We start from the raw sequence: 17,142 nt of genomic DNA, 5'->3' as shown, positions 1-17,142 counted from the left end.
GCCCACAGAGATGGAACTTGCAGGGATTTTGGCAGATGGCATTATTTCATCAATGTTGACTCTGCCAGCGATGCCCGCACAATGATGGATGGGAAAGATGGAAGAAGTGCATTCAAATATTTCTAGTGCAAATTAGGAAGAGACATAAAAAGGGGTGGACTCCCAAATACCAATAAACTGGGCTGTACCTGAAATTTTTCCACCAGCCTTGGTAACAATGGTCTTGCACTGTCAGGGACAAGATATTGTACTTATGTGGTACCTGTCACACCCATCAGAAAACCCCAAAATGCGCCACATTCATTGGTTACTTTCTGAAGAAATGCAATTAGTCCATTATTGCTATTATGCAGGCAAACAAAGCAGCATTGTATGGTGTGATCCCACAAACAAAAGATGAACAACCAGTTGACATGTGTTGGTGAATGTGGTTCAGGGTTATAAGCGGCATCAGAGAACTCCCTGTTCCTCTATCAAAAGTGCCACAGGATTAGTAATGTGCACCAGAACCACTATAACCTTGATTGGGACAGCATATCTGAAGCCCTTCTAAAGAACACTTCCAAAAAATGCAATATAGTGCTCCCTCCATACTGCACTTAAGTCAGTGTGGATTATGTGCTCACATTTTAGAGAGTGAGACTTGGTCTTACAACCTTCTAAGCCAAGAGTGCCAAGTGAAAACAACATTTAGTGCAAACTAAGGTTGGAGATAGTGGCGTAGTGGTAATGTCACTGGATTAGTTATACTGAGGCCCAGGCTAACAATCTGGGGACATGTGCTCCAATCCCACCATGGAATTGAAATTAATAAAAATTCAGATTTGAAAGCTGGTCCCTGGGATAGTGGTATCTCTCCATTTCTCAGCCCCACTTCCAGCACTCCATGTACACCTGTATCATACAAGTTGTGCTTAGCATCAGAGCCCACAGAGGTGCAACTTACAGGGATTTTGGCATTATTTAATCAGTAATGGTGACCACAAAATTATCATTGGTTGTTATAAAAACCCATCTGGTTCACTCATGCCCTTTAGGGAAGGAAATCTGCCTTCCTTACGTGGTCTGGCCAACATATGACTCCAGATCCACAGCAATGTGGCTGACTCTTAAATGCCCTAACAAGCCAGTCAGTTCAAGAGCAATATGGGATGGGCAACAAATGCTAGCCTTGCCAGCAACACTCTCATCCCATGATAGAATAAATAAAACTGCACATAGTTGGTCACGTCCCATGTGGCCAAATTGTTTAAAACACAGGCTGACACAAAGGAGGGCCCAGGGCAGCAGTTGCCACTCTGGACCACAGCAGTTGCAACTGAACCACTGCCACCTCTGCAGCAGTCTCCCTGTGTAAATCAGCAGCAAGAGAAATAAAATGAGAGCAAATAAACTTTAAAAAAAAGAGGCCAGCATTTACAGTCCACAGGCAGATATTTAATCCCTTTATATATATAAAAAAAAATCCATGTATTTTAATTAGGACATCATTGTTTATTCACTGTATACAAAATTCAGTCATCCATGCAAAATTTCAAACAGCAGTCTTTCTGTAATGCTTCATAGCTCACTGTATTTATTAACACATGTACTAATATAACTGATCACCAGAAAGTTATAAAATACAATATCCATAAAATGACTAAAAAAGTAAAATAAAACTTCCAGTAATACCAACTGCTACATGGGTACTACACATACAGATTTGAAACACAGGGATACTGAGTGAGGAACAGGATTCCTTTAGGCACATTTAATGGTAATTCCTGAATAAGAGGCTTCTTTTCAAAACTGTGTCTATTTGAGAAAATTAAAAAGATTTTAAATTGCCAAACTTTGACTGCATATAAAGATCCAGTTCATATTCCACAATAATCTGCACTTATTATTCAATGTTATTCCAAAAGAGCTCATTATTTTCTTTAAATGGCGTACTTGTAAACAAGGCCAATTTAAGAACTGTTTCTTCATTGCAAATCCCTTGTCACAACTTCTCCTTTTCCTGATTACAAAGGATGGAAGCGGGGTGCATTTACCTCAATAGATCAAGGACATCCCAGATCTGTCCCGAGTTGTGTGATCTCAGGGTAATGGGAACACTACTGCCTAGGAGGTGGGGATAGAGAAAAAAAACACAAACCTCAGCTCGGATTCCTGCTCCTGACCATTATGCACTTTTGAACATCAGGTAAGGACATTATTGCATTGACAGACATTTGCTGCCCAGACACACACACACACACACACACACAGTACCAAAGGCTGCATGTTAAATTGTACCCCAGCACAAGTGATCACTCTCATGAGACAAACAGGAAGAGGCAAAAATTAAGGGGGAATAAAGCAAAAGGCATTCCCCAATATATAGCTAATGCTTGTCCTATATTTTCTCACAATTATATATACAAAAGAATAAAAGGTTGTCAAAATAATACAAACACACATTGAATACAATAACGTTGAATTTTAAAAATGTGCAATATGTTCTGGAAACCAGAGGAGCATCCCTTACAATAAGTGTGTCTACCATTAAAATTCCTCCCAAGAGCCAATATTTTTTCATAGGTCTCAATCATGCAGGAGTCATACCAGATAATTTTCCCCTGTCCACCTTATTTGGAGAAAATTCAGAGAATGCTGAAAACCAGGCGGAGACGTGAATTATCAAGTCAAAATTGGCCTTCAGTTTAAAACGTTAACAGATTTCACACATCACTGCAGCTGATTGAGAAGTTATGTAATTTATCCCATCATTTGTGGAAACGGCAACTTACATAATTTAGGCAAAATTGGCTCAAACAATGCCTGTTTAATCTGAAATCCTAATGTTAGACCTTCACCTATGCCCCATGACTGGCTTCATTGTACTGGATATTTATCTTATTGTAAATAAATGGTGAGCTGCCTGCAGCTGTGGATGAAGATTATGAATTACAAACTGGAATGTTACAATTCTTACATTCTTAAATACTAACATCGCAATGTATGGCATTCCTCACACCTCATTAGCAACACCTACAAATAAAATACAAAGTACACTACAAATAGAAACTTCTTGGTTACTTTTCAGCTCCAGTTTCTCAGCTCCAAGCAGTACCACTTGAGTGGTAAGGTGGTGCAATCCAAGCAGCAAGCATCTCCAATATCACTACGAATAGTGTGTTGACCAAGCTACATTGTGTCTGTCATCTTAGTCAAAAAAAAAGCTAGGCTTGTGGGCATCCCAGTCAGACAGATGGACAATTACATGTGATCCACCCTGACAGAAAAAAAAAAGCTTTATCCCAAATGTATATGGTTGATTGATATGTCATGAGCTATCAGTTTAGTGGCACAAGAATCAATCTTTATACTGGAAAATAGCCCATGCTACTGCCAGTATTGCATGCCTGCTGGGCACTGGGAACATTAGAACTTCTCTCGCTAAAGCAACACCAAGTCATAAGGCACCCTGATGACGGAGTGTTTCAAAACACTGAAAATGCTGTGCTATCGGGTAGCTGCTCCCAATAGTAATGTGCATTGCTCAATGGGACTATAGAATAGTGACACTACGACGTTTGCTTAAAAAATAGCAACATTTTTTGAATTCATGAAATTGAATAAGCAATTTAAAAAGCTTCAATGAGGGCTGATTTATTAAAACGCAGTTGATAAACTGAAAGGGTGAGATGAGAATTATGACACCAGACAGATGAGCTTTATTGGCTGATTGGTCTTTTCTGCCCTGGCTGCATGTTCGAATGAATCAGATTCCACATCCTCTGACATTATTGTAATTATAAAACTGTTGTGCAGTAATTATGACCTTCTTTAGATGAATTTAACAATACCACAGACAAGATAACAGCACCTGAGCACCACTGTTTGGTGCCCAAAATATCCAGGTGCAGCAGGGACCACACCAACCATGGCGCTGTAGCCATGTTAAGACGAGGGAATGAAATTTCTCTTTCAAAATGGATATGTATCTGATTTTTTTTAAAGCTACATTCACAGAAAGTGGAGCGTTTCAAAAGGTGAGTATTTGTGATTCCGTTAGTGCGTCACTCCTCCACTTTTCGTTAAAAGAGGAATTTCAGCCCATGATTCCAAAAAACGGGTCATTCAATATATATTTTTATTTTCTTCCTTCCCTAGCTTGATACATGAAAGAATTTTGAATTCATAATAACATGAGATCTATAATACCTGCCACAATTCTATCGCAAACTCCCACTGAATATGTCAAGACAGATTAAAAAAAAACAGAATTGTGTCCACCATCAGCACCTGTACTGTTATTTTTTTTAAAAACTTGAACCTAACCAGGTAACTTTTCTTGTGACTTCTCAAGAGTGATGTCTAGCCGCACAAGAATGAAAATATAAATCGGGAGGTGAGAATACAGCTGCCAGTGGAGTTTTTCTATTCAGAATATTTTGTAAGATTGTGTTTTTTTTTCCCTGGAGAATTGAAAGAGGCATTTTTATGGATTACAGCATATACTAGAATTCCTGAAACACAACTTGAGAGGTGTGCGCATTAGTGCACGAGCTATTTATGGTAAAATAGTCATTAGTGTAAATTTAAATCACTACCTTAAAAACATGCTTTTCACAAATATTTACATTACTTTTTAAAGTTATATTTATCATTTTTTCCCCCAAACACACAGCTAGCAATTTTAGTAGAGTAGAACACTTTAAGATAAAGAATATGAATATTTTCCCTTTGGGTAACTGATCAACAGTTTACCATAAGCAAATTACTGGGAACAACTGTTCCAATTTCACACACTGAACAGGTACAAACGCACACACTCCACATTTGTATGGTGAAACTGCATGCATCAGCAACACGGCCCCCTGAGTAGAAACATTACAAAAATACCTTATATATAGGAGCACTTTTAAGAAAGGCAGTATGCACACAACCCCATAGCTATATCATTTTTGCACACAGATGACTTGAACCGGTAACTCCAGTCAATCACCTTTCAATAAAACTCCAGTGAAAGCTTGGGCTATGCACTTTTCTTCATGTGTTTGTACAATTGCTGCCAATGATGTAAATAGCCCACAAAAGTAACCTGAAGGTTCTGTGGGGAAACAGTTTGTAGCATTTGTTCTAGAATCATAACGGACAGTGTCATTTAGCCTTCTTTCTACCAATTTCAATCACGAGCAAGTTTCCCAGAAAAAGTGGTCATAAGTTGGGAACTGTTCTCCAATGTACTGGGATACAAAACACTGCTGTAATCAAGTAATCTGAATAAAGATGCCCTACTTGGGTAATTTTTTTCTAGTAAACCAGGTCACAGTGAAGTTAGTCCAGATGCAGGCCATTGTCACCATAGAGACCATGTTACAAGTTTGATTTCTCCATGCTAGTTTATGACCTGGGGCATATTTTATCTTCAAAAGATTGATCACGTGTACAGCCACGTTTCAGATCGAGTAGTACAGTCATTTGTAATCTTAAAATCTTACAGCAGAGTTAAACTGGGCTGTAAACCAGAAGATTTCCAACAGGCTGGTAGTAATCTCATAATCACATAGCTGTTGTGCCCAGTCTGGCCTACTCATCACGGAAGGATCATCATACCAGCAGTACAATTACTATACATTACTTGCATACAAAAAGTGCAGACACAGATTTCAGCACTTTCACTGTACAAACAGCAGCACCCCTAACCAAAACAGAGAAATCAAAGAAGTTTCTGCAAGAGGTATACCAGTGTCCAGAATTGCAGTGCTATGTCTGTTTCTATGACATGCGGCAAGATCCTTTGTAGCCCTGAGACAGATCAATTAAATAGCTGCAAATCATTGTCACTGTAGGAATCCTGCAATTTACAGTAATTTAGTCCCTGAGTTAAACCCAATGAGAACTCTCTAGGGAAGGAAACTGTATAACCAAGTTAAACTGAGCTGTAAGATCACTGTGAACTGATGTGAGAAACCAAGCAAAGTTGATTCCTTATGGTTTTTAATTCATATTTGAACATAGTATTAAAGCTGTTATAAAACCTGAAAAGATTATTTCTTTTTATTTTTAAACTCTCCCTGCTCCAGTTAAAACTGCCCTGAAATGTGTTACACCATATTAACATTGCAGCTTTTTGTGGCTGTTTAGTTTACTTGTAAAGCTATGGCTCGATCAGTTTCGGTCTGCGTGACTTTTCTTTGATTCCAGAAGTAGTTCTAACATAGGTCAACTTTTGACTGGGTTAACTAAACAATGGCTGCACTTCAATGTACTCCAAAACCTGTGTGGAGTTACTGCAATAAGTTAGAATTTCAAAAGTAAAAATGGACAACAGGTCCAACTAGGGCAGATAATAATGGGCACAATTTTAAGGTTCACAGCTCACACTCTTACTCTCATACCAACCCAATAAAGAAGCTAGCTGCTGAATTTCAGTCGCTGGCTACAGTCACTGTGTGTGCAAAAACAATGCATATGAAAGGCCTTCCCCCAACACTAGTCCACAAAGATCGAATGGTTCAAAAGCAAAGATCTACAAGCACAGTTCACACATGCTTGGAGGGTGGGTGCTAGACTCTCAGGCTTAACAAGACTTTTGGTACAAACTGGGTTTTTTTTCTCCGCCCTCCAGTCTAATTGAACACAGGGCCAGCAGGATTAGGGGGAGGACTGGCAATGGAAGGGGATGCCAGGCTGTGGAAGGTGGGTGCCAGCATGTTGGGGGGTGATGCACTTCTGCTGTTTGGCTTGACGATCATGCTGGGTTTGAAGTCGGGGTGTCGGCGAGCATGCTTCATCAAGTGGTCGCTGCGCATGAACCTCTTCTCACACATTGGGCACCTGAATTTCTTCTCACCCGTATGGGTACGATAATGTCGAGCCAGCTCATCTGAACGGGCAAATTTCTTCAAACACTGCGGCCAGGTGCAAGGAAATGGTCGCTCCCCTGAAAGGCAAAATGGGATTTTAAAAATTAGACAGTGACTATGAGCTCCATTTAAACAAAAGCATGGGAATTATTTTAGTCTAATCTTGTTTCAACTCATGGATTTCATTGTCCTCTTCCTCCCCCATGTAGGTACTTCCCAATTATTGGGTGGAGTTCCAAGCTGCCTGCTGGTACTTTTCTCCCCAGTGTGTAAGCCTAAGCGCTAAATGGGGGTAAATTTTAACCTAACTCAGGCAAGAAACCCACACAGATCAAGGGGAACATGAGTTTCACACTCTGCCCAATATTACTTTCTGCTGGAGGGTAAAATCGGGCAGAATGTAAAGCCAGGAAAACACCCTATGCAATAAGTTTGCCACATGATGAGTTAGATTAAAATCACCCCCTTTCATGTCAGTACACTACTTAAAAAGGTAAAAGTCATGAACAAGCAAAATTCTGAGCTCTGGTGGACATGCACACATTTGCACAACCTTAGAAGTCTGTGCTGGAATTAGCTGATCTCAGCAGACAGTAGTGTCTCTTGGACAGGGAACCTTGCTCCGAGCTATCCTGGTGCTAAATAAAAGTACACTTGGTATTTTCTGTAATTTGTATCCTTTGAAAAGATTACTCTTAGCTATCAGGTTCCTTGGGTAATAACTTGATAGTGTTAATTAGAAGATAAAGATTGTGTTGATAGCATAACATTGACTCCTTCCTACATAATAGAAATCCTCAACTGACTCAAATTTTATAGTACATTAGAAAGCTCAGGATGGAGGCCAATTACCTCTCATGTGACAATATCTTATCAATTATTGTTAAGGGAAACAGGTATTGGGTATTTGAACACATAGGGGATAGCTGGGACACTGGGTGTGGGTGGGGAATGTTGACACTGGACAAAGTCAACAAACTCTCAGCAAGGAAAGGATCTGTGACTTAGTTTTGACTTCACCAACCGGCTTGAATCTTGTTAAACATCACACACATTCAAAAACCTATTTCCATTTTATATGATCACAAATTGGAATGCTCTCTATTCACTTCAAACTCATTCCATCACAACCCAGAATGAAGTCTCTTAGGACGACATGCAGTCTACTATTAATTCAGTCAACTTTGAGCTAAAGAGAATCAGAATTTGAGTCAAGTAATAAGCACTACAAAGCGGGAATTTAGTACGTAAAAAATGACCTCCCTGATCATTTGAATTCATTAATGAACTGAAAGTAGACTGAACCAGGAAATAGATGCAATTGCTGTTCAAGACCACAGAGGGTTCAATAAAAGCACCATCAGCTGCATGCCACAGTCCCCCCCACCCCCACCCCCCATGCTTTTCACCCATCTGTCTAGTTACAAATTAAAAGGACTGTTCATTCTAATCCATTACACCACCTAATCTCCAATAGAGCTCTCATTTCAATAGCATTTGAGCCTGGATTAAGGAACAGCTTGTTACAGAGTCACTGAAAACACTAAGACAAAGCCAGGTTAATGATACAAGGCACAAAAATTACCCCGCACTTGGTCTATGCAACTGCTTGGGTAAAGGATGGTTTTAGGATGATAACAAACAGTAACAGCTATCACCCCTTCCCTTGTGTGGAGTTCTTTAGTAACAGGAGTGACTTGTTGCCAGTAGCTGTTGCACCTATTTGTGCTTCTTTATTCTTTTTGCTTATCTGATAAACTGCTTTCCAAGAAAAATGTAGACATCAATTTAAAGCTGGATCTCATCTACCTAACATTTTTATTTTTTTTAAAAAGTTGAATTTTGAGGCAGTTTCCCCTTTAAGGGTTGCCAGCACTTCGGAGTTGCTGCAGCAGCTGCTGGTTCTCATGTCTTCCCCAGCACACCTTGTTTTCATGGAGAGCACCAGGCCAGAACTCAAATGAGCCAAGCTTTCATTATAGAGAGAGGTCAGTTCAGGAGGGCTTAAAGCACTGCAGTCCTGCTGCAAATGTGCTGGGACGATATCATCAGTCCCATGGTTTACCTCACCACCAGAGATAAGGTGCCAAGTTTCTTGGTTACAGATTAGTGAGGAGGTTTTCCTCATCACTGGTCTGTGTTGACTTTCTCAACAGAGATGGCCTGGCAGCTCAGAATAAAAATCTCAATGTTCAAGTGGACGCACAAGGAAAAAGTAAATTAGATTCTTATCAGCAAATGTTTGTTAATCTAGTGCAGGGAAATCCACCCTGCAACATAAAAATGGGGGGCATTCATAGTGCCACAGCTTAAAGTCACACCTAAAGTTTATAGCAGAATTATATTTTAAAAGAGATCAGTATAATGCATTAGCAATGTTTAGATATATCTATACTGAAGGTTACTAAATGGCTAATGAGGGGCTAATCAAGCATATTAATATATATAATTTTTTGGGAGAAAAGCTCAAGATAAACCAAAACTTTGGGTCAATACTCTCCTGAAATGGAGATCTTGTGGTCCAGTGGGTCATATCCCTCCCTTCGATCCAGAAGCTCCAGGTTCGAGTCCCACCCCAGGATTCGATGGCCAAGCAGGTTGATTATCAAACTCTAAATCTTTCCAACACACACCACTGGCAGGTGGTAAGAGCGGGAGAGATACCTGGTCAGCCAGGTGGTAGGAAGAACGTTGGAACCTCTACCATCACCAGCCATAGCTCGAGACTACAACATGCATGTATAAATGCATGTTGCCACAGCAACTCAGGCTCCAAGTGAACTGTAACACACCACCACTCCCCTAATGCCACAGTGAGTAAAACTATATGTAATAACACTAAGCCAGACAAACCAGGAATGTCACAGATTGCATCCTTGTTCTGTGATGAATTAACTGGACAATGATGGGAGCCCTATAACTGGTTCCAATATCTTCAGTTGATAGAGAGGAAATCAGTGCATGTTCTGCACCCCAAATGCTATCTATTGACCTCCCTGCAAGATGTTTGTGTGTGGGCATCAGGGGAGGATACCTACAACCTGGTATTTAGCTGACTGACACTCACAAAACCATGCCACGATACCAGGTACCATGCATAGAAGAGGTAAGTGGTAAGGGATGGGAGAAACAAAATTACTGAGGACAGGTTACATAAACCTGGCTTGTACTCCCTTGTGTGTAGGAGATTTGAGGTGTTTACAAGGCCAGGGTAGATACAGATAATCTATATCCTCTGATCGAGGAATGTTAAAATTAGAACAAGGGCACTCAGGAGGGAAATCAGGAAGCACTTGTTCTACACAAAAGAGAGCAGAAACTCAGAATTCACTCCCAAGTTGTGGGCGTTAGGGCAATTGCTTTCAAGATGTAGATAGCAGATAGACAAGAGTATCAAGAGATATGAGGCAACACTGTTAAAGTGGATTGGAGGTACAGATCAGCCATGATCTGATGTGTTTGCTATGTCGTTCAAAGGGACTGAGTGGCCTACTCCCATTCCTACTGTTCCTACGACTGGTCCTGACCCCAGACTTGCAAGTTGGGGAGTCAGCAGAATGGGCACAGAATAACAGCAGTGTAAAAACACAGTAAGATGTCACAGTGGAAAAAAATGAACGTCTTAGGAGATTAGTGGATTCATAAACCTCAGTGAGCAGAAGGACCTTCCTCACCTGTATCAAACATTTTTGCAGAATAATTCTCTCAGCTCCAATCCAAACCCAGTTTATTTTTGCTTCGCAAATGGGCCTGAACCTTCTGCATGAAGGCAGGAGGTTCAGGCCAAGTGACCAAAACTAAATGCAATTTATTCCCCCCTCTTTGGAATGCCGTGAAAAGATAGAAGCCCACAAACTATATAACATTAAGTAGATTATGTAACTGTTTGAGAATTGTGACCCTCAGGCAATTTGCCTGTGTCCATTTCAAAACCATGTCTCATCATCACAACTAAATCTGGACCAACATCAGGCTAATCTTCGTTTTGGATTTGGAAATAATAGCAATGAGATTTACTGCCACACAGCAGGAAGGACAAAAACTGGGATTGACTTCTTTGGTAAAATACTAATTAGAATAACTGAAGAGTTCAGGCCTATTGATGTACAGAACAGCCTGATAGTAGTTTGCTTTTGTAGCCATCCATGCAGCACTCAGGCATTCAAATAATTCTTTGATCCAGCTGACTAACTACATGTGCCACCTGTCCCTATTTTCTCGGCCCACTTGATTTCTAAATAGTCTATCTGGCTTATTCAAATATAAACAGTTAAATAATAACAAATAATGGTAATACCTCCAGCTTCATTCCCCACCAAACCACCACCACTCCATCCATCCATTTGTCACTTAAGCGAAACATAAAAAGGGTAGATCATTCAGCTCTTCAAGCCTGCTCCGACATTCAATATGACCATGGCTGATCCTCTATCTCAACACCGTACTCCCTTGCTCTCCCCATAATCTTTGACACCTTTAGAGTCCAGAAATATAGTTCCTTTTAGATATATTCAGTGACTTAGCCCCCTTCTGTGGTAGAGAATTCCATAGGTTCACCACCCTTTCAGTGAAGAAGTTTCTCCTCATCCCAGTCCTAAATGGTCTATCCTGTATCCTGACATTTCGACCCCTTGTCCTAGGCTCCCACCATAGCCAGAGGAAACATCATCCCTGCATCCAGTCTGTCTAGCCCTGTCAGAATTTTATATATGTTTCAGTGAGATCCCCTCTTTCTTCTAAACTCGTGAATACAGGCCAAGTCGGCCCTCAAATGACAATTCTGCCATCCCAGGAATCAGTCTGGTGAACCTTTGCAGCGCTCCCTCTATGGTGAGTATATCCTTTCTTCGGTAAGGAGACCAAATCTATACACAATACTCCAGGTGTGGTCTCACCACAGCCCTGTACAGTTGCAGTGAGACATCCTTGCTCCTGTACTCAAATCCTCTTGCAATGAAGGCCAACATACCATTTGCCTTCTTAACTGCTTGCTGCATCTGCATGCTTGCTTTCAGTGATTGGTGTACTAGGACACTCAGATCCCCTTGTACATCACTATTTAAATAATACCCTGCCATTCTGTTTTTCCTTACTGAAGTGAATAACTTCACACTTATCCATGCTATACTGCACCTGCCATGTATTTTCCCACTCACTCAACCTATCTAAATCACCTTGAAGTCTCTTAATAACCTCCTCATCGCTCATATCCTAGCCAAGTTTTGCATAGTTAGCAAACTTGGAAATATTACATTCAGTTCCCTCATCCAAATCATTGCTATATACTGTGAATAGCTGGGGCTCAAGCACTGATCCCTGCTGCACCCCACTAGTCACCGCCTGACACTCCAAAAAAGACCCATCTATTCCTATGGATCACTCTGCACAGAACAAGAACCACAAAATTGTTCTGCTGCTCGTTATTGCAAAGAAGTTGGTTTGTTTTAAATGCAAACTGTTTTACAGTTCATTGCTCTTTTCAATAAGCTGGGAACTACTGGAAGGACCTTTACAGGCTGTGCACTACAAAATTTATTTTTTCTACAAATACTCAGTGGGAATTTGCAGCAAAAGTTATGAAGTGAATATATTGATTGTACATTTAATGGTTGGGTTTTTATTATTCTCCCTCTTTTCCTGAAGGCATAATGGTGAACCACACCATGGGCAACCTCCAGAACCTTATCCCATTAGGCCTTCTGATCCCAGTGAGCGTTAGCAGCTGTTTGATCACATAGGGCTTTGAAGGTGAACCTGGTACTGTCCACACTCAGACACACTTTCCAGGCGATACTGCTCCTTCATGGAGGTGCAGAAACTAGTGGTACCTCCCCTACTGAGATCAGTTAACTTGGCTCAAGCACCAGGAATCAAACCTGGGACCTCCTGTATGTAACTGAATTAATTTTTCACTCAATCTCCATTTACTACAATGAGAATGACACTTTGCCTCAAATTCTACACCTATTTATTTACTAGTTAACCTCCCCATTCAGGAGTGCTTGCTCTGGGCTGTGGAGAGGCAACTAGGAAATTGGATTCGTATCCTACCAAAGAACTGACGTGGACAAAATAGGTTGAATGGCCTCCAGCTTCATTGAACCTTGTATGGATAAATCTCCCAAGCCACATTCTACTGCTAGTTAGTAGGTCAATCAGAAAATGCACTCCGAATCACAACATGGATTAATAGGTTCAAAGCAAAAATGCCGCAGATGCTGGCAATCCGAAACAAGAACAGAAAATGCTGGAAAAACCCAGCAGCATCCATGGAGAGAGAAACAGACAATTTAATTGGATTAATAAAGTCCCTTGAAAGCACCAACTGGCTCACTGGAACATACAAAGCCATTCAGTCCCTCAAGCCTGCTCCGCCATTCAGTAAGATCATGGCTGATCAACTGGTCCTTTATGCTGGCCTTTGCCCCGTTAATAACTTTTTTTTAAAAAAAATAAACAGAATAGCCTATGAATTTGAAAATCCGTACAAGATTTCAATAATCATTCGACCTATCCAATTGCGTGTTTGGCCAAACAATTCCAATCGCCTTGTCCCCTCAAAAGCAGGATGCGCCCTCGACAGCAGGGCCACTATAAAAATCCTACAGCTGGTAGAAACTTCATTCGGTTGCATCGCATCTTCCCAGCGAGGAAACTTCCTGAATGGAGAGGTTAACTAGTAAATAAATAGGTGTAGAATTTGAGGCAAAGTGTCATTCTCATTGTAGTAAATGAGAGACTGAGTGAAAAATTAATTAAATAAAACATACAGGAGGTCCCAGGTTTGATTCCTGGCGCTTGAGCCAAGTTAACTGATCTCAGTAGGGGAGGTACCACTAGTTTCTGCACACCCCCCCCCCCCCCCCCAATGAAGTAGTATATATAAGTATGTAAGTGGTGGACCAGTGGCCAGTGTTGAGATAGCGTGCGAGCTGAAACTCACCCTTGATGATCAGGCGCACTGAAATTAACACGTGGGTCAAGTCCTACCCAGCCCCGCCCCCCTCCCCCACTGATTGGCTCACAACACACCAACCGCGCCCTAGCTTGCTCACCATTGGCTGAGAGTTGGAACCCCGCCTCCCCCTCCCCCTCCTCCGCTCCGTGGGAGTTGCAGTTCCCGGTACTGATCGCAGCCTTTTAACTCCGAGCCATCCCCAAGTTCTGAATGTATTTCACCATTTTACTGCATTCATCATTTTACATTGAAAGGATGTCAAGCTTTTCAGCCCAATTTTCTCTCTAGCGAGCTAACAGGCGACTGCATTTCCACACGTGCCTCAGGCATGTATAAAGTATATGTATTTCTCCACAAAAAATTCAGTCTGAATCCGTAAGGTCTTTGCTTGATTAGAATTACCCATCACATGTTAGGTTTCCAGTGTCAGAAACGACAGACATTGCTTCCAAGTGTGTGCCTGATAATGGACCAAATTTGTCAGGATTTTGGCATTAAAAAAAAATGCCAAAATCCATTGACTCATCGCATTTAGCTGCATGTTACTGTACAGTTTACAGGAAATTCCGGTCTATCCCTATTATGGGCATTTTCCCTTTATTTTCAAAAGAGAAACGCCGGCTATGGAGACTAAAAAGAGGCGGCGGGGAGCGCGATGCTGGCAGCCTGCCCAGTGTCAGGATCCTTCCTGGGCTCAGAGCCTCTCTTTTCAACCACACACCCCCACCCCCACCCCACCTCCCCCATCATCATCATCATCATCGTCATCATGGATTAAAAAACCCTCCGCCAAGGACACACGCTGCAAAAGGCTGGGAAATGACGCAAGCCACGGACAGTCTTGACTACTTTAATATGAGACACGGGCTGGGGGCGTCTGCAAATGTGGCGGAGTGAAGGTTTTCACCCGGCCCGGCTCGACTGCCTCCCGGATTAGAAGCAGCTCATCGCAGGGGGAAGGTCACTGGCCGCTAAGTGCCCATGTGGCAAGGAATTGCCACCTCATTCGCAACCACCACCAACGCCCCCTCGGATACTACAGAGGTGACCGCCCCTCCCCCCTTCCTACCGATTTGGAGCTAAATGGCTGTAAATGGCTGTAATTGTCACTAAATTGGCCGACTCAGTAACAGGTAGTGTTGTCTACCCTCCCCCTCCCCCTCAATTTCAGGACAGTCTGAACGAGCTCAAGGGGAGTAAGGAAGGTACAAACAAGACGGCTGGGATTCTGACACTATCAGATCTCTAATCCTGTTATATATAAGCACTTGCGTGATCCCCGCCGCTCCGCGGGTCCTCCCGCCCAGACCATCCCACCCAGACCATGTCACTCACAACAGCTCAGAGATACTGTCCGAGTTCTAGCTAGGCAAGTTGAAACATGTAGGGAGGGCCCGCGGAAACTTAACCCGTGAAACCCCCCCCCCCCTCCCACCCACCCAGTCACACATCCACCCCCCGCCCCCGGACACACCCACCCCCTCCTCCCCCGGACACACACCCCCGCCCCCCGGACACAGAACCACCCCCACCCCCCCTTCTCGGACACAGAACCACCTCCCCCCCCCCCGTCTCGGACACAGAACCACACCCCCCCCCCCCCCCTTCTCGGACACAGAACCACCCCCGCCCCCCCCCCCTTCTCGGACACAGAACCACCCCCGCCCCCCCCCCCTCTCGGACACAGAACCACCCCGCCCCCCCCCCCCCTTCTCGGACACAGAACCACCCCCGCACCCCCCCCCCTTCTCGGACACAGAACCACCCCGCCCCCCCCCCCCCCTCCTCTCGGACACAGAACCACCCCGCCCCCCCCCCTCCCTCTCGGACACAACCACCCCGCTCCCCGCACCCCCTCTCGGACACAGAACCACCCCCCCCCTCTCGGACACAGAACCACCCCGCCCCCCCCTCCTCCTCCTCCTCTCGGACACAGAACCACCCCGCCCCCCCCCCCCCCCTCCTCTCGGACACAGAACCACCCCGCCCCCCCCCCCCCCCCTCTCGGACACAGAACCACCCCGCCCCCCGCCCCCCTCTCGGACACAGAACCACCCCGCCCCCCCCCCTCTCGGACACAGAACCACCCCGCCCCCCCCCCCCCTCTCGGACACAGAACCACCCCGCCCCTCCCCCCCTCTCGGACACAGAAACACCCCGCCCCCCCCCCACCCCCTCTCGGACACAGAACCACCCCCCCCCTCTCGGACACAGAACCACCCCCCCCCCCTCTCGGACACAGAACCACCCCCCCCCCCCCCCTCTCGGACACAGAACCACCCCGCCCCCCCCCCCCCCCCCTCCCTCCTCTCGGACACAGAACCACCCCGCCCCTCTCGGACACAGAACCACCCCCCCCCCCTCTCGGACACAGAACCACCCCCCCCCCCCCCTCTCGGACACAGAACCACCCCGCCCCCCCCCCCCCCCCCTCCCTCCTCTCGGACACAGAACCACCCCCCCCCTCTCGGACACAGAACCACCCCCCCCCCCTCTCGGACACAGAACCACCCCCCCCCCCCCCTCTCGGACACAGAACCACCCCGCCCCCCCCCCCCCTCCCTCCTCTCGGACACAGAACCACCCCGCCACCTCCCCCCCCTCTCGGACACAGAACCACCCCGCCACCTCCCCCCCCTCTCGGACACAGAACCACCCTGCCCCTCCCCCCCCTCTCGGACACAGAACCACCCCGCCCCTCCCCCCCCTCTCGGACACAGAACCACCCCGCCCCTCCCCCCCCTCTCGGACACAGAACCACCCCCCCCCCATTCTCGGACACAGAACCACCCCGCCCCTCCCCCCCCTCTCGGACACAGAACCACCCCGCCCCCCCCTCTCGGACACAGAACCACCCCCCCCCCCTTCTCGGACACAGAACCACCCCGCACCCCCTCTCGGACACAGAACCACCCCGCCCCCCCCCCCCCCCCCTCTCGGACACAGAACCACCCCGCCCCCCCCCCCCCTCTCGGACACAGAACCACCCCGCCCCCCCCCCCTTTCGGACACAGAACCACCCCGCCCCCCCCCCTCTCGGACACAGAACCACCCCGCCCCCCCCCCCCTCTCGGACACAGAACCACCCCGCCCCCCCCCCCTTTCGGACACAGAACCACCCCGCCAACCCCCCTCTCGGACACAGAACCACCCCGCCCCCCCCCCCTCTCGGACACAGAACCAACCCCCCCACCATCACCCCCCATCGGACAGAGCCACTCCCCCCACCCCCCCCCAAAACCGGACACAGAACCACTTCTAAATATCACTTCCCCTTTTGCTCGGCAACAAACGTCAAATTGAATCCACTTTAATAAATACAACATCTCCGGTCTAATGGCCAGA

General features: G+C 45.1%; 1 protein-coding gene across 1 annotated transcript in view; it reads right to left on the bottom strand.

Moving 5' to 3' along the window:
• Nucleotides 1–1,473: 1,473 nt before the first annotated feature.
• The window catches only part of LOC144688907 (Krueppel-like factor 16), a 17,225-nt gene continuing 1,556 nt past the window's right edge, over nucleotides 1,474–17,142 (bottom strand). Inside the window, exon 2 of the mRNA XM_078555931.1 lies at nucleotides 1,474–6,916. Coding sequence (XP_078412057.1) covers nucleotides 6,603–6,916 — 314 coding nt within the window. The 3' untranslated portion in view covers nucleotides 1,474–6,602. The remainder of the gene's footprint in view (nucleotides 6,917–17,142) is intronic.

Source organism: Cetorhinus maximus, chromosome 13 (assembly GCF_964194155.1).
Source record: "Cetorhinus maximus chromosome 13, sCetMax3.hap1.1, whole genome shotgun sequence".
Lineage (NCBI taxonomy): Eukaryota > Metazoa > Chordata > Chondrichthyes > Lamniformes > Cetorhinidae > Cetorhinus > Cetorhinus maximus.
The sequence above is the reverse complement of the archived record's forward strand: the minus strand, read 5'-3'. Positions and strand labels throughout refer to the sequence as shown.